This window comes from Salvelinus alpinus, chromosome 27, assembly GCF_045679555.1.
Source record: "Salvelinus alpinus chromosome 27, SLU_Salpinus.1, whole genome shotgun sequence".
Taxonomy (NCBI): Eukaryota; Metazoa; Chordata; class Actinopteri; order Salmoniformes; family Salmonidae; genus Salvelinus; species Salvelinus alpinus.
The window spans coordinates 37,901,816-37,923,464 of NC_092112.1; the positions used below are offsets into that span (position 1 = coordinate 37,901,816).

The 21,649-nt window shown below is 43.3% G+C and overlaps 2 protein-coding genes across 4 annotated transcripts; one reads left to right on the plus strand and one right to left on the minus strand.

Annotated features, from left to right (window-relative positions):
- Positions 1-1,229: 1,229 nt before the first annotated feature.
- LOC139556503 (cleavage and polyadenylation specificity factor subunit 2-like) lies at positions 1,230-18,127 on the minus strand. 3 transcript variants are annotated; one of them, XM_071370545.1, is made up of 15 exons: positions 17,986-18,127; positions 17,491-17,656; positions 17,069-17,228; positions 16,806-16,911; positions 16,560-16,689; positions 16,060-16,175; positions 15,670-15,857; positions 15,064-15,354; positions 10,170-10,270; positions 9,710-9,913; positions 9,263-9,418; positions 8,190-8,412; positions 7,365-7,703; positions 2,314-2,448; positions 1,230-1,802 (listed from the first exon to the last, which is right to left on the minus strand). In XM_071370545.1, exons 2-15 carry the CDS (start codon positions 17,637-17,639, stop codon positions 1,710-1,712), a joined length of 2,391 nt encoding a protein of 796 aa, XP_071226646.1. In that variant the 5' UTR covers positions 17,640-17,656; positions 17,986-18,127; the 3' UTR covers positions 1,230-1,709. The 3 variants fall into 3 exon arrangements, with proteins under 3 accessions (XP_071226646.1, XP_071226648.1, XP_071226647.1); XM_071370547.1 differs by having other exon boundaries at positions 18,056-18,073; XM_071370546.1 differs by having other exon boundaries at positions 17,887-18,018.
- A 17-nt stretch (positions 18,128-18,144) lies between these two features.
- On the plus strand, positions 18,145-21,626 carry LOC139556505 (NADH dehydrogenase [ubiquinone] 1 beta subcomplex subunit 1-like). Its single transcript, XM_071370549.1, has 3 exons — positions 18,145-18,386; positions 21,030-21,174; positions 21,414-21,626. Exons 2-3 carry the CDS (start codon positions 21,035-21,037, stop codon positions 21,448-21,450), a joined length of 177 nt encoding a protein of 58 aa, XP_071226650.1. The 5' UTR covers positions 18,145-18,386; positions 21,030-21,034; the 3' UTR covers positions 21,451-21,626.
- Positions 21,627-21,649: the final 23 nt, after the last annotated feature.

Consider the following 21,649-nt stretch of genomic DNA (forward strand, 5'->3'; position numbering starts at 1 on the left):
TAACCTAGCTGCGCATCAGTGGGCCAGCCATCCATGCTGCTCATGCCTATAACTCCCTCCATCCATCCATGTCCATGATCCCTCTCTCCCTCTGCCCAGTCAGCTCGCTTCGTCGGGTCGGCCCAGACTAAAACGTTCGTGGCCCACCATACTCTGACTGGCTGCGGGTCCATAGGTTGGGCAGAGTTTGGTAGTCGACAACGACTGAGGGTGAAGTGATGTCACTGTGTGTATGGTAGGGGAGGTGCTTTGACCCATGACGATAGGTCACTGAGTGTGTGTGTGTAGTGTATGCGAGAGAGAGAGAGATAGATTGTGTGTGTGGTAGGGGGGTCCTTTGTTGTGGGTAGAGCCACGGCAGTGACATACCACAACTGCCCATGTGGTAAGGTGGCTAGGCAAGGGGCCACCCCAGGGATTCGCACAACGCTGACTGTCTGCCCGTCTGTCAGCGTAATGGGCTGAGACGATGTGCCACCACTACTGCAGCAGCGGACTTCAGCCAGCCAATGACACACCGCAGCCGAGGAGAAAAAGGCTGCTTCGCACCCCCCCTCCATCTTAGCATCATCACAGTCACACCACCCTACTCACATTATAATGCACTAGTTTTCACCATAAGGCTCCGGTTAATTTGGCAATTTGGGACACCCCCTCCACCCAAGCAGTCTCCTGAGACAATGGTGAATTTAAAATTCACAGGGATAATAACATTGGCCTTATATGTGGATTAGAAGAGATCACAAACCAGCAAGCCATTTGAAATACATTTTCACTTTCCTCTGTCTCAATCTTAACTATATAACCTAATTTCAGTTACCTGAAATATAAGCATTAGAGAATGAAGTATTATACCTTGTTATGTACATAACTGAGTGAATTATGCAAATTTTCCAAGATATCACTGCAGGGACAATGTCATCTCTCAACCCTGGAATTGCTGCTGTGTGTGTGAGAGGAAGAGGCAGAAAAATGTCTCCATCTAATGTTATCAAACCGTAACTGCAGCAGCACAATAGAGCAAAGCCCTTTAATGGTACTACATACAGTCAGGGTCGGGGTCAATTCCATTTCCATTCACTCAATTCAGGAAGTAAACTGGAATTCCCATTCAAAATTGCCCTCATTGAAACATTAACTGAATTGACCCCAAACCTACATACAGTACATATACAAGTCTGGCTCCCCTCTCAACCAACAGCAAATATATATGACACAAACCAATTAAATTGTTCAAAAAAGGGAATTTAATGAGTTGAAGAAAACAAAAAAACAGAAACCATTTCAGCCTATGTCAAGCGATGTTGGCACTCTCCAGCGAGTGTGTAGTGAATTTTCTCCAGAGCTGAGGGTTTGAGGAGGTAAAAAAGACCCTAAGGGTTACCGTTGGTTCGCACATCATGTGTTCGCATCAAGGAGAGGTCACTAAGGGAGAGCCCATCTGTCTCTCACTGCGGGGGGAAAGACGCACAATAAAAAATAACAGTAAACAGACAAAGGGGGTAAAAAAGGAGAAATCAACACAGCGGTAGGAAGTAAAACAGCTGGAGATGCTCGAGGGGAGCTCAGGTAGCCTGTGTGTGTAGAACACCTAGAACACTGTGGTCCTCTGGGTATAGTCCGCTCTCTCCACTCTCTCTCCTCCCAAACGGAATGTCTCTGTGTGATCATGTAACGGCCGACGCCGTCTCCGCGGCTGCTCGTCTCTCCTATACCACAGCATACTGCTGATAGAGCAGCTCACGGATTTTATAGTAGTCATCACACAGGCAGCCCTCCAGGCCGATGCGCCCTGCCTCCGTCTGTACAGGGGGGATGGCGATACGTACAAGGGTTAGAGGGGTCACGCATAGTCACAACCATTTCCCCCCCCTTTAACATCCCCCACTAGATGTGGAGTGGAGATGGAGTGGTGCTGACTTCAGTACGCAGCAGAAATGGTTTGTTAACACATAGGTTGCCCCTTCAGTCTACAAACTACTTATCGCCAACTGAGTAAAATGGATTGTTTAATCCTGCGTCATCGTTCCTTCCTCAGAGCATTCTTGTAAATAAATAAGAATTGGTTTTCAATTAAATTAAAGTTAGATAATAGGTACATACATGTATAATAGGTCTGCAATAGGATGCCATTTTGTGTCACAGCTTTTTGCTGAAAAACATGCCACCTTTGGGCCCATTTCCCCTTTCTCATGAAGCAGGTCAGGGCTGGGATTAGCTTATGCTGTCAAAGCGAGCTGAATGAACTAAATGAATGACTGTGGCTGTACTGTGGTGTGCTGGGGGAGAAGGACAGACAGACGGACAACTCACCCTGCGGACGGCCACCATGTTGTTGCACACCAGCACTCCTCCCACAAACTCAGCCTGGATGCCTTCCCTCAGCAGCACCTGCTTGAAGTCGGACAGGCGCGGCTCGTTGATGAACACCGACTGGTGGCCTGGGATCTGTGAGTTAGACAGGGTGTGTATGGGTTAGAATTATATACAACTGATCTCAGACCAGTTGTACTCTACGGCTGCATTTACACAGGTAACCAAATTCTGATCTTTTTCCCCACTAATTGGTCTTTTGATCAGATGAGCTCTTTTGCCATGGTCATGCCAAAATATCAGAATTGGCTGCCTGTGTAAACGCATCCTATGTGGATTAGTGTAACCACAACCATACAGTTTCTGTACATCTGACCTCAGATCAGTATGACTAAGGACTACGTTAGATTTTTTGCCCATTTACTGGCAAAAGAGCTGATCTGATTGGTCAAAAGACACAATTAGTGAAAAAAAGCTCAGAATTGGGCTGCCTGTGTAAATGCAGCCTTAGAAACAATTTGAATGAACATTCAAAAATGTTACGGTGAAACATGAAACAAAATATTTTCTAAGGATTACTGTGGCATTTAGAGGAAATAATCAAACTGCAAATGACTTTGCTATTCCAACTACAAGTCATAGAAAACCTACATGGCCATGTGCTGACCAACTGGCAGGTGTCTTCACTGACATTTTCAACCTCTCCCTGTCTGAGTCTGTAATACCAACATGTTTAAAGCAGACCACCATAGTCCCTGTGCCCAAGAACACCAAGTTAACCTGCGTAAATGACTACTGACCCATAGCACTCACGTCTGTAGCCATGAAGTGCTTTGAAAAGCTGGTAACTGCTCACATTAACACCATTATCCCAGAAACCCTAGACCCACTCCAATTTGCATACCGCTCAAACAGATCCACAGATGATGCAATCTCTATTGCACTCCACACTGCCCTTTCCCATCTGGACAAAAGGAACACCTACGTGAGAATGCTATTCATTGACTACAGCTCAGCGTTCAACACCATAGTGCCCTCAAAGCTCATCACTAAGCTAAGGACCCTTGGACTAAACACCTCTCTCTGCAACTGGATCCTGGACTTCCCGACAGGCAGCCCCCCCAGGTGGTGAGGGTAGGTAACAAAACATCTGCCACGCTGATCCTCAACACCGGAGCCCCTCAGGGGAGCGTGCTCAGTCCCCTCCTGTACTCCCTGTTCACCCACGACTGCATGGCCAGGCACGACTCCAACATCATCATTAAGTTTGCAGACGACACAACAGTGGTAGGCCTGATCACCAAAACGACGAGACAGCCTATAGGGAGGAGGTCAGAGACCTGGCCGGGTGGTGCCAGAATAACAACCTATCCCTCAACGTGATCAAGATAAAGGAAATGATTGTGGACTACAGAAAAAGGAGGACTGAGCACACCCCCATTCACTGGGGCTAAGCTGCCTGCCATCCAGGACCTCTACACCACGTGGTGTCAGAGGAAGGCCCTAAAAATGGTCAAAGAACCCAGCCACCCAAGTCATAGATTGTTCTCTCTTCTACCGCAAGCCTACAGGCTTCTCAACAGCTTTTACCCCCAAGCCATAAGACTTCTGAACAGGTAATCAAATGGCTAACGGACTATTTGCATTGTGTCCCGTAAGTAAGCATTTCACTATAAGGTGTAGTAGACCTGTTGTATTCGGCGCACGTGACAAATAAACTTTGATTTGATTATTTGTAGTGACAGTTTAGATCCGAAACAGACACGTACGTTCGCTGCACACTACATTCTCAGGCTTTTTGATAACGTTAGCAAAATTTTGCAACTTCATGGCCAACACAAACAAATGGAATGTGTTAGCTAACATTCACAAAGTATTTACCTTATTGAACACACCTCTGATCTTCGATCAGTTGAACTGAATGGACTCTGTGGAACCACAACCATACAGTTTTTATACTGGTCAATCTGACCTCAGATCAGTTGGACTCTCTGTGGATTAGTTCAGGGCTCGAGACAAACTTTTTGCACTTGTGGCACTGGTGTGAATCCAACTTTTTCAGTTGATGGCATCAGCACATGATTTGGTCGCACCAATTTTTCACAGCAATAATGACCTGACCTGTGTCCCATAATGAATCTGCATTTCATATAGAACCAGACTAATAATGACTAGCCATCTTTTAAATTAGCATGTCCTTGCAGGGCTTGACATCCAGGTACACTACATTATCAAAGGTATGTGGACACCTGCTCATTGAACACTTCATTTCAAAATCATGGGCATCAATATGAAGTTGGTCCCCCCTTTGCTGTTATAACAGCCTCCACTCTTCTGGGTAGGCTTTTCACTAGATTGGAACATTGCTGCGGGGACTTCCATTCAGCCACAAGAGCAATTGTGAGGTCGGGCACTGATGTTGGGCAATTAGACATGGTTCGCAGTCAGCGTTCTAATTCATCCCAAAGGTGTTCGATTGAGTTGAGGTCAGGGTTCTGTGCAGGCCAGTCAAGTTCTTCTACACCGATCTCAACAAACCATTTCTGTATGGACCTCGCTTTGTGCACGGGAAAGGGACTTCTCCAAACTGTTGCCATAAAGTTGGAAGCACAGAATCGTCTAGAATGTAATTGTATGCTGTAGCACTAAGATTTCCCTTCACAAAGGAGCCTAGCCCGATCTATGACAAACCTCCTCCACCAAACTTTACAGTTAGCACTAAGCATTAAGGCAGGTAGCGTTCTCCTGGCATCCGCCAAACCCAGATTCGTCCGTCAGACTGCCAGATGGTGAAGCATGATTTATCACTCTAGCGAACACGTTTCCACTGCTCCAGAGTCCAATGGCGGCAAGCTTTACACCACTCCAGCCAACGCTTGGCATTGTGCATCTTGCGATCTTAGGCTTGTATGCAGCTGCTCGGCCATGGAAACCCATTTCATGAAGCTCCCAACAAACAGTTGATGCGCTGACGTTGCTTCCAGAAGCAGTCTGGACCTTGGTAGAGAGTATTGCAACTGAGGACAGACGATTTTTACACGCTACGTGCTGAAGCACTCGGTGGTCCCGTGAGCTTGTAAGGCTTACCACTTCGCGGCTGAGCCGTTGTTGCTAATAGATGCTTCCACTTCACAATAATAGCACTTACAGTTGACAGTGGCAGCCCTAGCAGGGCAGAAATGTGATATACTAACTTGTTGGAAAGGTGGCATCCTATGACGGTGCCATGTTGAAAGTCACTGAGCTCTTCAGTATGGCCATTCTACTGCCAATATTTGTCTATGGAGATTGCATGGCTGTGTGTTCGATTTTATACACCTGTCAGCAACGGGTGTGGCTGAAATAACCAAATCCACTAATATGAAGGGGTGTCCACATACTTTTGTATATATAGTGTACATTGTTAGGATGGAAAAAATAAAACCTTTTTACTCAATCTCAAAAATAGTGTTATTGGTAGCGATTTTTAACAGTCACTCTACAGTTGTAGGGCCCTATAAAATCAGTTTTATATTTTGGTAAATTCCGTTTTCCCGGTTTTATGATCCAGGTTTCAGAGATTTTTCTTCTTTCACTCTCATAATCACACTTTTTGTTTATAGAAAAAACCCTCAAATGTGATGTACCAAGTCCACAACAACGCATAAACCACATCAGCAGACCACTTAAGAGGTCTGTGAACAATAACAAAAATTGGGGGGAAAAAAGAGGTTACAATGTACAGTGTAGGCTACATGTGATGGCTGAGTTTGCTAAACAAATGCCTCGTGATTGATACAAATCATCATGAAATGATTCTGCCAGGCAGGCCTACTATGCATTCAACATTTAATTGGTATGTTTTTTTGGGAAAGCCTTTAGACATTTTCATTCATACAGTGCATGATGACCGAATCGCACATCGCAAAAGATTCAACCAAGACTTTGTACCAAACTTTTTGAATACCTGGTTTGCATACCCATTGCTGTTTGAAAAAAAAAAAAATTTTTAAGAAAATTGTGAACCAAAAAACTGACGTGACCAGCGAAATCTTTCTTCACTGGCACCCTCGTTTTTTACCCCTGTAGTGCAACTACAACTTCATAGCTTCTTTACATCTGATCTCAGATCAGCTTGACTCTATTGACTGTGGACTCTGTAGAACCCTAACCATATATTTTCTAGGGCTGGGAATTGCCAGGGACCTCACAATCTGACATTATCACGATCTTTCTGTGCCGATACCATATGTATGGTGATTCTCACAATGCTATATGTTTTGCTATTTGTTACTGCGACTTTGCTGCGATTTGATGTTCCAAACATATTGCTCACTATATGTCTGCTGCAGAGAAACTACTTAAAGAGAAGATGGAGAACAAGCTATTGGATGAAAAATTTGGCACAGGTACAGCCGACTAGCACTAGCTAACATTATCTAGCTAAATCAAATAGATGTTATTTTTATACAAATCAATATTTGGAGTCAAATATCAATATAATATCATCCAAAAATAATATTGCAATATGTAACTATCAATTTCTTCCCCCATCACTAATAATTTCTATACATATAACCTCAGATCAGTTTTACTCGGTGCACTCCCTTCTCTCTGTTGCTAAATTAGCCACAGGCTAGCTTTCTTCCTGTGCATTCTGCTGCTCTTTGTGTCTATTGTCATATCAATCAAATGTATTTATAAAGCCCTTTTTACAAAGTGCTATACAGACACCCAGCCTAAAACCCAAACAGCAAGCAATGCAGATGTAGAAGCATGGTGGCTAGGAAGAAACCTAGAGAGGAACCATTCAACCTATCATTTCCCTCTGAATAAAAAACGGTCCCGGGATCAACACTCGTCTCCCTCTCCCTCGGGGTCAGCCCTCTCCCATCCTCTTTCACTGAGGACAAAGCAACCTTATTTTACCCTCTTTACATCTCCTCTCTCCCTTTGTCTGAACTAAGAGATTACAGCCAACCCTCCCCTACTCTCTGCCCTCCCCTCCGTCTATCTACAGTATCTCTCGCTACAGTACATCTCCTCTTCCCCTCCATCTCTCGCTCTCTCACCTCGTGGGCGGGCAGGGGCTCCAGGGTGGGGATGACGTCACTCTCCTCCGACGGCTCACGCATGTCCTCGCCAAACAGCGTCTTCATGGCGCGCTGCTGAGCCACCACGCTATGGTCTGTGGTGCCGTCGTCAGCAGGGGTCACGTCCATGGCCAGCTCGCCGTCCTCCACGGCCTCCTCGCCGGCTCCCTTTTCACCCTTCACCACGCCCTCCTCGGGCAGCACGCCTGTGTCCACCTTGACGACGCGCATGTCCAGCACGCCGTCGATCCACGCCAGCTCCGTGTCCTTGGCGCGGCAAAACTGCAGCGAGCTCACCAGCGAGTCTTTCAACCGCACCTGAGGAGGAAGAATAAAATATTCCATGTATATATATGACAGAAAGTGCTTAAGCTTAACATTTAAAAGGTTTCTGCACACAAACAAACTGCTTAACTGGGGCCTCTGTATCCCAGTTGGTAGATCACGGTGCTTGTAATGCCAAGATAGTGGGTTCGATTCCCAGGAACACCTGTACGTAATATTTATGCACGCACAACTGTAACTCGCTTTTTGATAAAAGTGTCTGCTAAATGGCATATGTTATAATAGTATTATTATAAACCTTATACCAAATTGACCCATTGTCAAGTTGAGAATTCTAAGATGGCTTGACCTGGGTTAAATTAGTTGCAGTTACTTAAGCACATCAACATTCTGATTGGGGAATTGTGATAACACAACATTCTATGTCAGTTATTCACAATCATTTAGGGCATTAGCCAATCTGTCCCAAAATATTTTAAATTAGCATGGCATTTTGTATAAAATTCTAACCCGACTGACCTGGTAGATGTGTGTCTCACTGGTGGCGTCCACAGTCTCCTGCAGCTTAGGCGTGTAGACCTTAATGTCCTTGGTGAAGGCCTTGCAGGACTCGGCCAGGTCCAGGCTGGCCTCGGGAGGGCCGTGCACGATCACCAGCTGCCGCGGCTTCATCTGGTTGATGATCTTCTTGATAGAGTCGCCGTCTGAACGCCCCTCGTAGTCGATGTACGTCACCCTGGCTCTGCACAGAATGATCAGATAAGAATTTATAATTTCCCAATATTTTAAATATGAATTGAGATATTCATTTTAAATGTGATGTAAAAAAAATACTATCAGCGGTATACAACTTATTTTCATAAAAAAAAAAAAAGATAAAATATGTTTTATTTCAATGTTTTCATGAATATCGCTAGCAACAAAATAAACACATGTTGAATTACATACCTACAGTAGAAAAGAGGAGAATATGTTATTTCTAACGATACCAACTTTATCTCTTAACTCATAATACCGAGCAAATTACACTCACTGGAGTATCTGACATAGGATTGAAAAAGCACCTGCAAATAGGCCACCAAGTGCCGCTGGCTGCTGTTAAGCTGCTAAACAGCTACTCTTAGCAAACATGTGTTTGAGTTACCTTTCTAGCTAGTAGGCTGTTAAGAGTTTACACTTCCTATTCCAATTATGTGGGGAGATCAAAATAATGAAAAAAACGATCTACTAAAGCTATAAAATAAGAATAAAAAACATTACTTTTACACACCATTATCATTCCCTTGACGACAAGACATGTGAATGTTTTTTCTCTTGCTAACGTATGATGGGGGTGGGTCGCCGGTTTGCCTGAGAGGGGGTCCCTGATAATATTAGATAAAAATACTAAGGTACTTTTAATATTTTGCGCAAATTAAAATAACTATAGTCTTGGCATATCCACAAGGATCATTAAAATCCCAAACGTACATGTTTCAGCACTATGTATTCCTTGTAAATCATTACAATATAAATATGAATCATATTGTTTTTTGCATTGAGAGGCTCTCTGAAGAAGTCTGCTTTCAATTTAGGTGGGTAGGCCAACTTACTTGATCTCTAGGTTCTCTGTAGTGGAGGTACACTTGGTGGGTACTTTGGATGAGGAGTCTTGGTCCATGGGTTCGTCTCCTTTGGCCATGCCTGACTCCAGCTTGTTCTTCTCCTCCTCTGTGGCCTGGAGCTCTGGTACCAGGAAGTCCTCCGGTCTGGAGACAGTCATTAATTAATACATCATTGTGTGAAGTTAGCTCTGCTTCAACAAAAAATCCAATGCATAGCTCATTATTCAAAGGGGGTTCATGTTTCGATTTCTAGGTTCTACCGAGGTAAAAGACAGTCTGTGTAGAGCATTTTTACACTTCTGTGCCAAACGAACTGTACTGGCGCTGATATTTCCCTTGTCCAGCATCTATGGTTGATGCATAACCGGGTCAGCACAGCTCAGTTTGGATCAGCGCCTTAGTGTGAAAAGGGTAATAGCTTAATGACTACAGTACCTGATGATCTCTCCGTACTCATCCCACTTGACTCTCTCCTCGTGGGTGGGGAACATGGGGTAGGACTTCTTGGCCTGTTTGAAGAAGCTGCCCTTCCGGACGCCGTCTCCCTTCATCATCAGGTCGTGGTGTTTGGTCTTCACCATCGCCGGCAGCTCCAGGTCATCCTCCATGTCGCTCTCGTCACTGGAGTCCACATCCACCCTGAGAGACACAAATATATTAGACTCACACACCCACAGTCTTGCTGTGTTTCTTCATCTCAAAAACAAACATCTTCATTCCCGGAGACCAACTTCATGAATCTGTATAGTACGTCCGCCACGCACACATGCGCGTAACACACACAGAGCGCGTAACACACACAGAACAATACCCACGTCTGGGAATATTATTCACAGTGCCCAAATATTGTAAATAAATTGAGGCCCAAAACACACAAACAGTGTCAGTGACTCACTCTTTTTCTTGTTCAAGTTTTTTGGCAGCTTCCTTCTTCATTCTCTCTTTCTCCAGGTATTCTTCCAGCTCCCTGCCTTCCAGCTTCACCCGTTTTCTAATCTGTCAACATGACAAGAAAATGAAATGGAGAAAAAAATAAGAAAAGGGGGGAGGAACAGTGCGAATGCCAGTGACACATCAAGCTGTTCCACGCTTGAGTTGAGACGGAAACAGAGACAGGAAGAGCCCTAGGGAGATGCTGCACCAAAATAAATAAATCCAAAAAGCTATCACTCTGAGCCAAAATGGCCGCACAGCCTCCTTCTATTTTTTGGGGTTCCCCAAAGCCCCCCGTATTAATTATGCATAAAATGTTTTTTTAAGTATCGGATCCAAATGTAATGTCCCAAGAAGAAGTTACTCCACCAAAATAATGCAAAAGTTACATTTTAACTTCAATCCATGAGGAGAGAGTGCAAGAGACAGTCAACTAATAAGTCAAGCGTGCTAGGTTGTGCTGAAAAGTGTTGCACAGTATACCGGTACCATGGTGTAATATCAAGGTACCAAAACGTCACGACACTTACAATAACATTATAGAATACTGTAGTACCGTTTCATATGATACTACCACCTTTTTCAGCCATACCGATATTAAGAACCTGCTGGTGCCAGTTATAAAATGTTTATAAAGTTAGTTTGGATTATAATTCAGTTGAAATGAAGCAATAGCCACTTGTATATGCAGGTCCAATATCCACTTCACTTTCAAGCGCATATCACCTGTGTCAGCTGGAACCAGCCAGCCGCATCCCCTACCAATGCTCACACACCTGCTTCACTTTGTCCTCGCGTCTATTCCTCCGTTTTTTTTACCCCCAATATAATTTAACCGTGATGGCGAGCAGGGATGCAGACCCAGACCCTTATGAGTCTTTTGTTGTTAGAATTGTACATTTGTTACATTGGATTAGTGCGCAAAGTGAGCAAAGCGGATACATTGTATCATTTCATCGCCTGTTATAACAAAGAGCACGGACCAGTCTGAGTAGACTTTGCAAGTTCACTGTCATGCAGACTCGGAGTGTCAGGGAGGGAAAATGGAGCACCGCTTTGCGACAAGCATGTTCGCAGCTTTACAGCAAAGAAAACGTCTTGTCTCTAGCCTAAACATGAAAAAAATAAGACCCATATTACCAGAGATGCCTTTTATTCTTTCTATCGGGATTCGTGCGCATTTTATATCATTTCACAAACCATGTCGCGGGCCGTTTTAAACTAATCCAGGGTCGCTAATTATTGGTTTGATAATAAACAATGTTGTTCAGTCATGTCACCTAGCTAGCTAACAACCTGGTAACTTGACAGTAGGTTTAGGCACATTTGATTGGCACAGGAAGAAAAGAAAAGGGTCTTCTACTTCAAAAGGTATAATTCATATAAGGCCTAACTAATGTAAGCCTAAACTATATCAAACAGCTATCTGTATTTCTGGTGCTCCTTACATTCTGTTTGGTGTCTTAACGGTTGAAAAATTGGAAGCAGTGTGTGTATGTGTGTTTGTGAAAGAGAGAGAGAGTGTGTTTATGAGAGTGAGTATGTGTTAACTGAAGAGTATTCAGTATTTTCTCCTTACTGACACAATTACATGTAGATCATTATGCAGTATGTTCTCCTCACTGACACAATTACATGTAGATCATTATGCAGTATGTTCTCCACACTGACACAATTACATGTAGATCATTATGCAGTATGTTCTCCTCACTGACACAATGACATGCAGATCATTATGCAGTATGTTCTCCTCACTGACACAATGACATGCAGATCATTATGCAGTCTGTTCTCCTCACTGACACAATGACATGCAGATCATTATGCAGGTATATCATAGGAGGTTGGGGGCACCTGAATTGGGGTGGACGGACTCGTGGTAATGGCTGGAGCGGAATGAGAGGAATGGTATCAAACACGGTTTCTATGTGTTTGATTCCATTCCATATTCCTTCTTCCCATTCCTCCAGCCAAATCACAGGTATGCCTTTGCAAATATGAGCAAATCAGCCATTCTATGCAGTATTATGTTATACACTTAACAGTGTGAAGTTAAATTCAATGTGTTGTATTGAGTAGAAGTGTGAATTTCAGTGACAGGTTTTTGGAGGTTTAGAAAATGTGAACAAGCGTCCGGGGGACGGGGTGAACAGGATGCTAGGCCACCGATTTTTTTCCCACCATGGCATCGCGATACTACTCGGTATCGTGATCCTTGGCCTGGTATCCTATTGTTTGTCATATTTGGGAATCGTGACAAGCCTAGTAATGAAACGTGAAGCGGCGGCAGCGTACAATCAACTGAGTTGGACAGCGAATGAGGCTGAAAGCAATTTGAGTAATTCATTTTCTTCATTTGAATTCGACTATTTCTTCCTATTTAAGAAATACAGGGTCGCCTACCTGTTTGACAGGCCTACCTGTTTGACAGGCCTACCTGTTTGACAGGCCTACCTGTTTGACAGACCTACCTGTTTGACAGGCCTACCTGTTTGACAGGCGCATGTATGCTTTACATAGATTTGTCGGTAGCCAAATCCTCCAATACTGTCACCATTCCCTCCGTGTCCGTTAAGGGGTTGGAGTGTTTGGTTTAAAGCAGGGCTTCAACTGAGGGGTGTATGTGAGGGTTTGACATATCCTTTGTTAAAGAAAAGGACAGAAGGGATAGCCTACTTATTGTTAGCTTAATATTTTGAAATGAAATAATAAAAAAGGACCCGGATGACATAAAGTGTTCTATAACGATGCTCAACACTGATGCCTAACATCTCAAACAAGCTTTTTAAAATGCACGCAAAATATCTGACTGATGCATATGGTTTCTGTCTATGACATTTTGAAGCTGTGCTACGACCTATATTCGAAAGAGACAAAAAAATAGAATTTGCTATCCTGTCACTCGAAGCTAAACATTTTCTGCATCTGTCGGGATGCTGTCTGGGTGGAAAGTTAACTTTTGAAAGTAGGCTACCATGCTTAGATTCATAAGGACGTCCCAGACTTCATTATTTGCAAACAGCAACAGTTTCGTAGCAAAAAAAGACACTCTGGTTTGACATTGGAGAAATATGGTAAGAATGCATATTTCTGTGCCCAGTCTTCCCTTAAACTTCTATTTTCATTAGCCACCTTTGTTTTGAGAGCGACATTTTCTCTTGATTGCAAGATGATTTTCCCCAATCAACGCACAAAAATACATTTAAAAAAAACTAATTTTGGAAAGTCTTTGTTGATTGTATCAGTGTAATCAGATAGAAATGATTATGTTATTGTCATTGAATTGACTATATACACTTAACAAAAATATAAAAAGCAGCATGAGCTGCCAGATCCCAGAAGTGTTCCATACCCTCAAAGCCTATTTCTCTCAAATGTGGTACACACATTTCTTTACATCCCTGTTAGTGAGCATATCAATAAGCTGATTAAACAGCATGATCATTACACAGGTGCACCTTGTGCTGGGGACAATAAAAAAGGCCACTAAAATGTGCAGTTGTCACACAACACTATGCTACAGACGTCTCAAGTTTTGAGGGAGCGTGCAATTGGCATGTGGACAGCAGGAATGTCCACCAGACCTGTTGCCAGAGAATTTAATGTTCATTTCGCTACCATAAGCCGCCCTAACGTCGTTTTAGAAGTTTTGGCAGTACATCCATCCGACTGTACAACTGCAGACCACGTGTATGGGGACATGCAGGCGAGTGGTTTGCTGATGTCAACGTTGTGAACAGAGTGCACCATGGTGGTGGTGGGGTTATGGTATGGGCAGGCATAAGCTACAGACAACGAACACGATTGCATTTTATTGATGGCAATTTGAATACACAGAGATACCGTGACAGAGATCCTGAGGCCGATTGTTGTGCCATTCATCAGCCGCCATCACCTCATGTTTCAGCATGATAATGCACAGCCCAATGGTCGCAAGGATCTGTACACAATTCCTGGAAGCTGATATACAGCAACTTCGCACAGCCATTGAAGAAGAGCAGGCCCCAATCAATAGCCTGATCAACTCTATGCAAAGGAGTGTCATACTGCATGAGGTAAATGATGGTCACACCAGATACTGCCTGGTTCGCTGATCTATGCCCCTAACTTTTTTAAAGCTATCTGTGACCAATAAATGCATATCTGTATTCCCAGTCATGTGAAATCCATAGATTAGGCCTAATTTATTTATTTAAATTGACAGATTTCCATATATGAACTTTAATTCAATAAAATCTTTGAAATTGTTGCATGTTGCGTTTATTTATGTTCATTATACTAACCAGATGTGTTAAAGGCCCAGTGCAGTCAAAATCGTGATGTTTTATATATATTTCTAGAATGTGAGGTTGGAATAATACTGTGAAATTGTGAAAATGATGATAATGCCCTTTTAGTGCCAGAGCTGTTTCAAACTTTATTCCTGTTTTGGTGGGATGGAGTTTTGGCCTTCAATGGTGACATCACCAAGCGGCAAATGAGTTAATAGACCAAGAAGAACGTTCCAAACCTCTGCCAATAACAGCAAATTGTCAGTATTTCCCTCCCTACTCAGACCACTCCCAAACAGTCATAGCAAAATTCTTGCTTGAGAAATTGACCTTTGCTAAGAAACTTTTTTTGTTTCTGTTTGACCATTTTAATTGAAAACACTCTAAGTAAGGTACTTATTGTTACCCAGAAATTATTTGATATCGAGATAAAAATGGCTGCATTGGACCAACGGTGTCCAATTTGTAGTGTAGGCCTATGAATTGGGCTGCTACTATACTAATTATGTTCTGACCCGTTGACTACTAGCCCAGAAAAATTCCCCCGAGGGCAAACCTAGTTGCCAACCCCTGTCCTAGTCTCACCTCCAGGTCTAGCATCTTCTCCCCGGGGTTATCGATGAGGTAGCGGCCCAGGGTGCCAGGCGTGGTGCGGTAGGTGAGGATCACTGAGTTCTTGGCCTCCTGGCACCACTGGATGAAGAGCTCGCGGGAGAAGCCAGACTCCAGGTCGGGCTGGCTGCAGAGCACCACCTTGGGGCTGGGCACACGGGCCAGGTCGGCCAGGCTGTGACACAGGGACAGGTGGCGAAACTGGAAGGGATTGTTGCGCTTGTCCTCGAAGCAACGCATCAGCTTGTCACTCATCCACTCCACCTGTAGGGGGAGAATATAACAGGCAGACTCACGTCTCTTGTTAACGTGCCTATTACAATGACAGGATAATGACACATCTCCTCATGGTGAGTGAGCTAGAGACCTGGGTTCAAAGATCATATGAGATCTTTCAAATACTTTAGCTCTGCTTCACTGAGCTTGCACGGTGCAATTGAACCAATGGAACAGTCCCAAAGGTGCAAACCCCACCCATCTGGCAGTGCAGGCAGGCTGAAACAAACACTTAAAAGTGTTTTAAAGATTGTCTGGTACTGTGTGACCATGTAATGAAAAGGGTATGCGTGTGGCCGAGACCTGAGACTTGGAGAACTCCACCACGTTGTAGCTGACGTTGTTGAGCAGGGCCAGAGAGTAGACCCCGAGACCGGCGTCCTTCGTCCTCCAGATCTGGTCCAGCAGTTGAGCCAGCTCAAGCACACGGCCCGCCGTATCCACGGCAATCAGCACGTTGCCGTCACCGCGTAGCGTCTCCATCACATTGGCTGAAGGGGGAAATGATTGGCGGATTATACATTTTTTAAATATTCAACTACTAGGTATTACTGTAGCCTGGGCCCAGATCTTTTTGTGCTGTCTAGCCATGGCCATGCGTGACAGTGACCACAGGAGTTGGCAAGACAGCATAAACATATTTGTGATCAGGATAGCATTACTGCACACATGAGTGAGAGTTGATTAACTTACTTAGAAGCTGCTCGTCCCTTTGTTTGCGACGCGGCTGCACGTACGTAGCGTTAAAGGAGTCTGTGATGAGCAGAGAGGGACGACTCACCGACTCCAATGTACACCCATTCAGGTGGCTGGAGGAAAGATTTACAATATGTTGGGGGACCAACTTCATATTGATGCCCATGATTTTGAAATTAAATGTTTGATGAGCAGGTCTCCACATATTTCTGATCATGTAGTGTACCTGAATGTCAAGCCCTGCAAGGACATGCTAATTTAAAAGATGGCTAGTCATTATTAGCCAGGTTCTATATGAAATGCAGGTTCATTATGGGACACAGGTCAGGTCATTATTGCCGCGCAGCCGTTTCAAATTGATGCGACCAATTCCATAATAATGTCCATGATTTTGGAATGTGATGTTCGATGAGCAGGTGTCCACATACTTTTGGTCAGGTACTGTACCTTGAAGGTTCAGCAGCAAAATAAACATGCTCTATCTAGCCTCTACTCACATCTCTCGCTTGTGGTTGAAGTCCACCGCGTAAACAATCTCCTCCTCCCCGTCCTTCACAATCTTCCAGATGGTCCCACCGATCATGTGACCAGCTGGAAGTGGAGTGATGGACAGACCATGTCCTTTCCCTGTCCAGAAAAGTAAAAAGGTCGATTGAACCAGTGTTTCAGCTATAACAAGGAGGTTACTCAATAGAAATGTGATCATTCAATCACTATGGTAGACTGATATTTGTTTTACTGACCTTTCAGATTTACAATCTGGGAGTACTTCAACTGCTGGATTTTATCAAAAGCGCAGTCCACATCATCCAGGGTGAACAGGTTGAAGTCCTCAGTGTTGTTGCGCGACTACCAAAACAGAGTGCACTGTCACCTCTTGTTCAATAGGGTGTAGGACATCACCCACATCCCCTAGCCTGGTCCCAGATCTGTTTCTGCTGTCCTGCCGAGTTGGCAAGACATCACAAACAGATCTGGGACCAGGTTAACACGCCCCTGCCTTTACCTGATACAGGTCATACATGAACATCTGACCCATCTTGTAGACGGGGATGGTGGCGTAGATGGGGCAGTTGAGGCCCAGCTTGCCCACGGCGTAGGGCAGAGCCCCCAGGTGCAGGGGGTCAGGGTGGGAGAGGAGCACCGCATCAACCTGGTGGACATACCTATTGAGAAGGGGAATGGCCCGTAAGAGATCTGATTGACAGGGATAAGTTCTAGTTGTTGACTTCAGGAATCAAAGACAATGTCTAGATAGCGTAGATCAGTGATTCTCAATCCGTACCTCCAATCACATTTTGCTCTGCACATGTACCCCTTCATGTGTAACCAATCATTAGGCCTATGTTCTGAGTCTTACCAAGTACTCCCTTTGGATAGGCCAAGTACCCCATTGAGAGCTACTGGCTTAGATGATGTGTGTTCTACCTTTTCATGGCATCAATAATGTCCATAGAGAAGCTCTCATCCCAGCCACAGTCCAGGAGGAAGCGGAACTCATCCACCTGCAGCAGGTAGCAGAGGGCAGACTCCTCCTGCACCCCTGACACAGCGGTCAGTTTGATAATAGAAGTCATTCTCCTCAGCTGTCATACTGCAGGGACAAGACAGACCATTACCTAGTTATCAACAAGATGGCTATATATATATTTCGATCCACTTTCACATGCAGAAAATATGACTGACGACAAACAGGTCTGCAGGTCTGATCTTTATAAAAACGCGAACAGACATGGTCCATGAACGGTACATGGACATGATACACTTACACAGCAATTATTAACACTATTCATCATTCAGAACTAGTTAGAGACGCCAAGCTACCTATTGTGTGTTTGCAGTCCAAGCTAGCTAACGTTAGCTAGCATGCTAAGTTGGCCATCAGACTAATTGTCCTATAAAATGGGCCATAGAGTAACATACCATAAAGTGCCATATAAGATTTCACAAAAATTGAGCAAAGAAATCAATAACATGAACAGTCTAACATTACGGCATTTTCAGCAACGATTGTCAACACGTCTTTCAACGAAGCGGAAGCTTGCCGCTGAAAATGTGAGAGGTCACTGGGGAGGTACCATCAAATCATATTTATCACATCGAGAATAGAATAACATTTATTTTCAAAGAAGAGAGCACCCGTTTTTTACATTGAAATTATCCCCCAGACGAATGTTCTAATATTCTGAAGTTGAAGGCATATTGAATTAAAAAGTATTTTTTAATGATTCACTGTTAGAAGGCAACAACACCATTTTAGAGTAGTTGGTAGGGTCCAACGTCCTCTGAGCCAGTGAGCAAGAGAAGTAGAAGGCCAAGACTAGGTAAAATGTCACTTTTTTTTATGCCTTCCTATCAATTACTTATTAGTTTGATGTCGTTATAAGTATTTCTATAGCAGTGCAATACTTAAAATGTATATAATCCAATTGCAACATACTGTAGAATGATTGTGGGAAGAACCGAGGCATATTACTTGCTAGCTAACGATGTTAGCTGATCCTATTGAGTCCATGCTGGTGAGCTAGTTTTCTGGTTTAGATTAATAACACAGATATGCTAATAATTTAAACGATAGTTGACGATAGCTATTAGCTAGCTAAAGAAAATAGTTACCGGTAGCTACCGGAATGAATGTATTTGCTGATGCAGTTGTGGATACAAACTAGCTATGGTAACCAGCTGATATAGCTAGCTATTTCTAGATTTGAGCAAATACACTCATTCTTGTCAGAAATTAAATATTTGCTGATAGCAGTTGTGTGGACACAAACTAGCTATGGTTACCAGTCAAAAGTTTGGACACACCTACTCATTCCAGGGCTTTTCTTTATTTGTACTATTTTACACATTGTAAAATAATAGTGAAGACATCAAAACTATGAACTAACACATACGGAATCATGTAGTAACCAAAGAAAGTGTTTAACAAATCAAAATATATTTTATATTTGAGATTCTTCAAATAGCCACCCTTTGCCTTGATGACAGCTTTGCACACTCTTTGCTCTGTTGCATACTGGGTACATATTCATTGGTAGGCAGTGGAAATGTGTTAAAAGTCAAGGGGTCTGAATACTTTCCGAAGGCACTGTGTTATATATATACACACACCATTTAGCAGACACTTTTATCTAAAAGAGACTTAGTCATTTGAGCATACATTTTAAGTATGGGTGGTCCCGGGACTCCAACCCACTATCATTTTAGCGCGATGCTCTAAAAACTGAGCAACAGAGGATCTCATAAGATTGGGTTTTTAGTGACAGGATTTGGGCATGCAAGTTGAAGCATCCTGCCATAGGCCCTACCACTCCCATTGTTTCAATAGCGGTAATGCTAATGCTAGCTCTGGGGTAAGTCAATAAAGGCAACTTAAGCCATATTCTCTATCATTTTCTCTTAGGATCAATGGATGAATCACTGTTAATACAATTAATTATATAATAGCCACCATTTGCCTTGATGACAGCTTTGCACATTCTTGGCATTCTCTCAACCAGCTTCACCTGGAATGCTTTTCCAACAGTGTTGAAGGAGTTCCCACATATGCTGAGCACTTGTTGGCTGCTTTTCCTTCACTCTGCGGGCCAACTCATCCCAAACCATCTCAATTGGGTTGAGGTCAAATAGCCCTTACACAGTCTGTAGGTGTGTTGGGTCATTGTCCTGTTGAAAACAAATAAGTCCCACTATCTGCAAACCAGAGGGATGGCATATCACTGCAGAATGCTGTGGTAGCCATGCTGGTTAAGTGTGCCTTGAATTCTAAATAAATCAGTGTTGCCAGCAAACACCCCCACACCACCTCCTCCATGCTTCACGGTGGGAACCACACATGCGGAGATCATCCGTTCACCTACTCTGCGTCTCACAAAGACACAGCAGTTGGAACCAAAAATCTCAAATTTGGACTCATCGGACCAAAGGACAGATTTCCACTGTTCTAATGTCCATTGCTGGTAGTTCTTGGCCCAAGCAAGTCTCTTCTTGTTATTGGTGTCCTTTAGTAGTGGTTTCTTTGCAGCAATTTGACCATGAAGGCCTGATTCACACCGTCTCCTCTGAACAGTGGATCTTTAGATGTGTCTGTTACTTTAACTCTGAAGCATTTATTTGGGCTGCAATTTCTGAGGCTGGTAACTCAAATTTACTTATCCACTGCAGCAGAGGTAACTCTAGGTCTTCCTTTCCTGTGACGGTCCTCATGAGAGACAGTTTCATCATAGCACTTTGATGGTTTTTGCGACTGAATTTCAAAGTTCTTAATTTTCTGGATTGACTGACCTTCATGTCTTAAAATAATGATGGACTGTCGTTTCTCTTTGCTTATGTGAACTGTTCTTGCCATAATATGGACTTGGTCTTTTACCAAATAGGGCATCTTGTTTACCAACCCTTCCTTGACACAACACAACTGATTGGCTCAAATGCATTAAGAAGGAAAGAAATTCCACAAATTAACTTTTAAGAAGGAACATCTGTTAATTGAAATTCATTCCAGGTGATGACCTCATGAAGCTGGTTGCGAGTATGCCAAGAGTGTCATGAAGGCAAAGGGTGGCTACTTTGAAGAACCTCAAATATATTTTGATTTGTTTAACATTTTTTGGGTTACATGATTCCATATGTTATTTCATATTTGATGTCTCCACTATTATTCTACAATGTAGAAAATAGTAAATAAAAACCCTTGAATGAATAGGTGTGTCCAAACGTTTGGCTGGTACTGTAGCTATTTCTAGAATTTAGCAAATGTGCAATTTGACAAATTTGCTAGATTAAACTACTGTAGCTAGCTAATTGAGTGCCAAATGTTATGACTTTCACCCTTTATCAACTGCTTATGAAATTGACAATAGAAAGACTTATGCTAACTTATGGTGCTAACCATCTATAGCTGCACCAAAGATTTGTTATACAATTTGGATACAGTAAACTAAAAATGTGTGTTTTGACACCAACAGGAAGTATGGTGAACTTTGCTGCCCTGATGCGTGACCATTGGGTTAACATATTTGTCCCCCTTGGCTTTGTGATCGGGATCTACATGGACAGAGCACAGGACCAGAAGCTGACCGCTTTCAGGAACAAAAGCGCATTGTACAGCAGGTAAGTTATAAATTTGCAGCACCCACACACTGATACTATAGATGCGAACTGTGCTGGCAGAGATATTTCTTTTCACATTGTATTTTCAAGCAACTGTAGTGGATGTGAAACCAGGCCAGTATGGCTTAGTCCCAGTGAATCAGGCATGACAGTATCTAGACATCATATGAAAGCATACATTCCTAGCAATAATCTAAGTGAGCTCTAATGGTTCTCTGAATTTTCTCCCCTATAAAAAGGGAGCTGAAGCCTGGCGAGGAAGTCACCTGGAAGTAGACCCACCTGTCTTGGAATATTTATTGTGCGTTAGTCACATATCCTGTTGTGTGATTTACATTTTCTGGATGGTCTTCAAATCAAGCACCCCGATACATTTCAGTCACTGTATCAACCAATAAACATGTCGCGTTGTCACTGTATCAACCAATAAACATGTCCCGTTGTCATCTTAACCTCTAGTCATTCATTTGTGATT

Bases quoted from the DNA above. Each gene is read 5' to 3' on its own strand.
- LOC139556503 (XM_071370545.1), bottom strand. From the start codon at position 17,639: ATGACTTCTATTATCAAACTGACCGCTGTGTCAGGGGTGCAGGAGGAG. The intron at 15,858-16,059 runs GTAAGTTAATCA...TTCCCCCTTCAG, and splicing joins AAGGGACGAGCAGCTTCTAA to CCAATGTGATGGAGACGCTA. The intron at 10,271-15,063 runs GTGAGACTAGGA...TCATGTTGACAG, and splicing joins AGAAGATGCTAGACCTGGAG to ATTAGAAAACGGGTGAAGCT.
- LOC139556505 (XM_071370549.1), top strand. From the start codon at position 21,035: ATGGTGAACTTTGCTGCCCTGATGCGTGACCATTGGGTTAACATATTT. The intron at 21,175-21,413 runs GTAAGTTATAAA...CCCTATAAAAAG, and splicing joins AAAAGCGCATTGTACAGCAG to GGAGCTGAAGCCTGGCGAGG.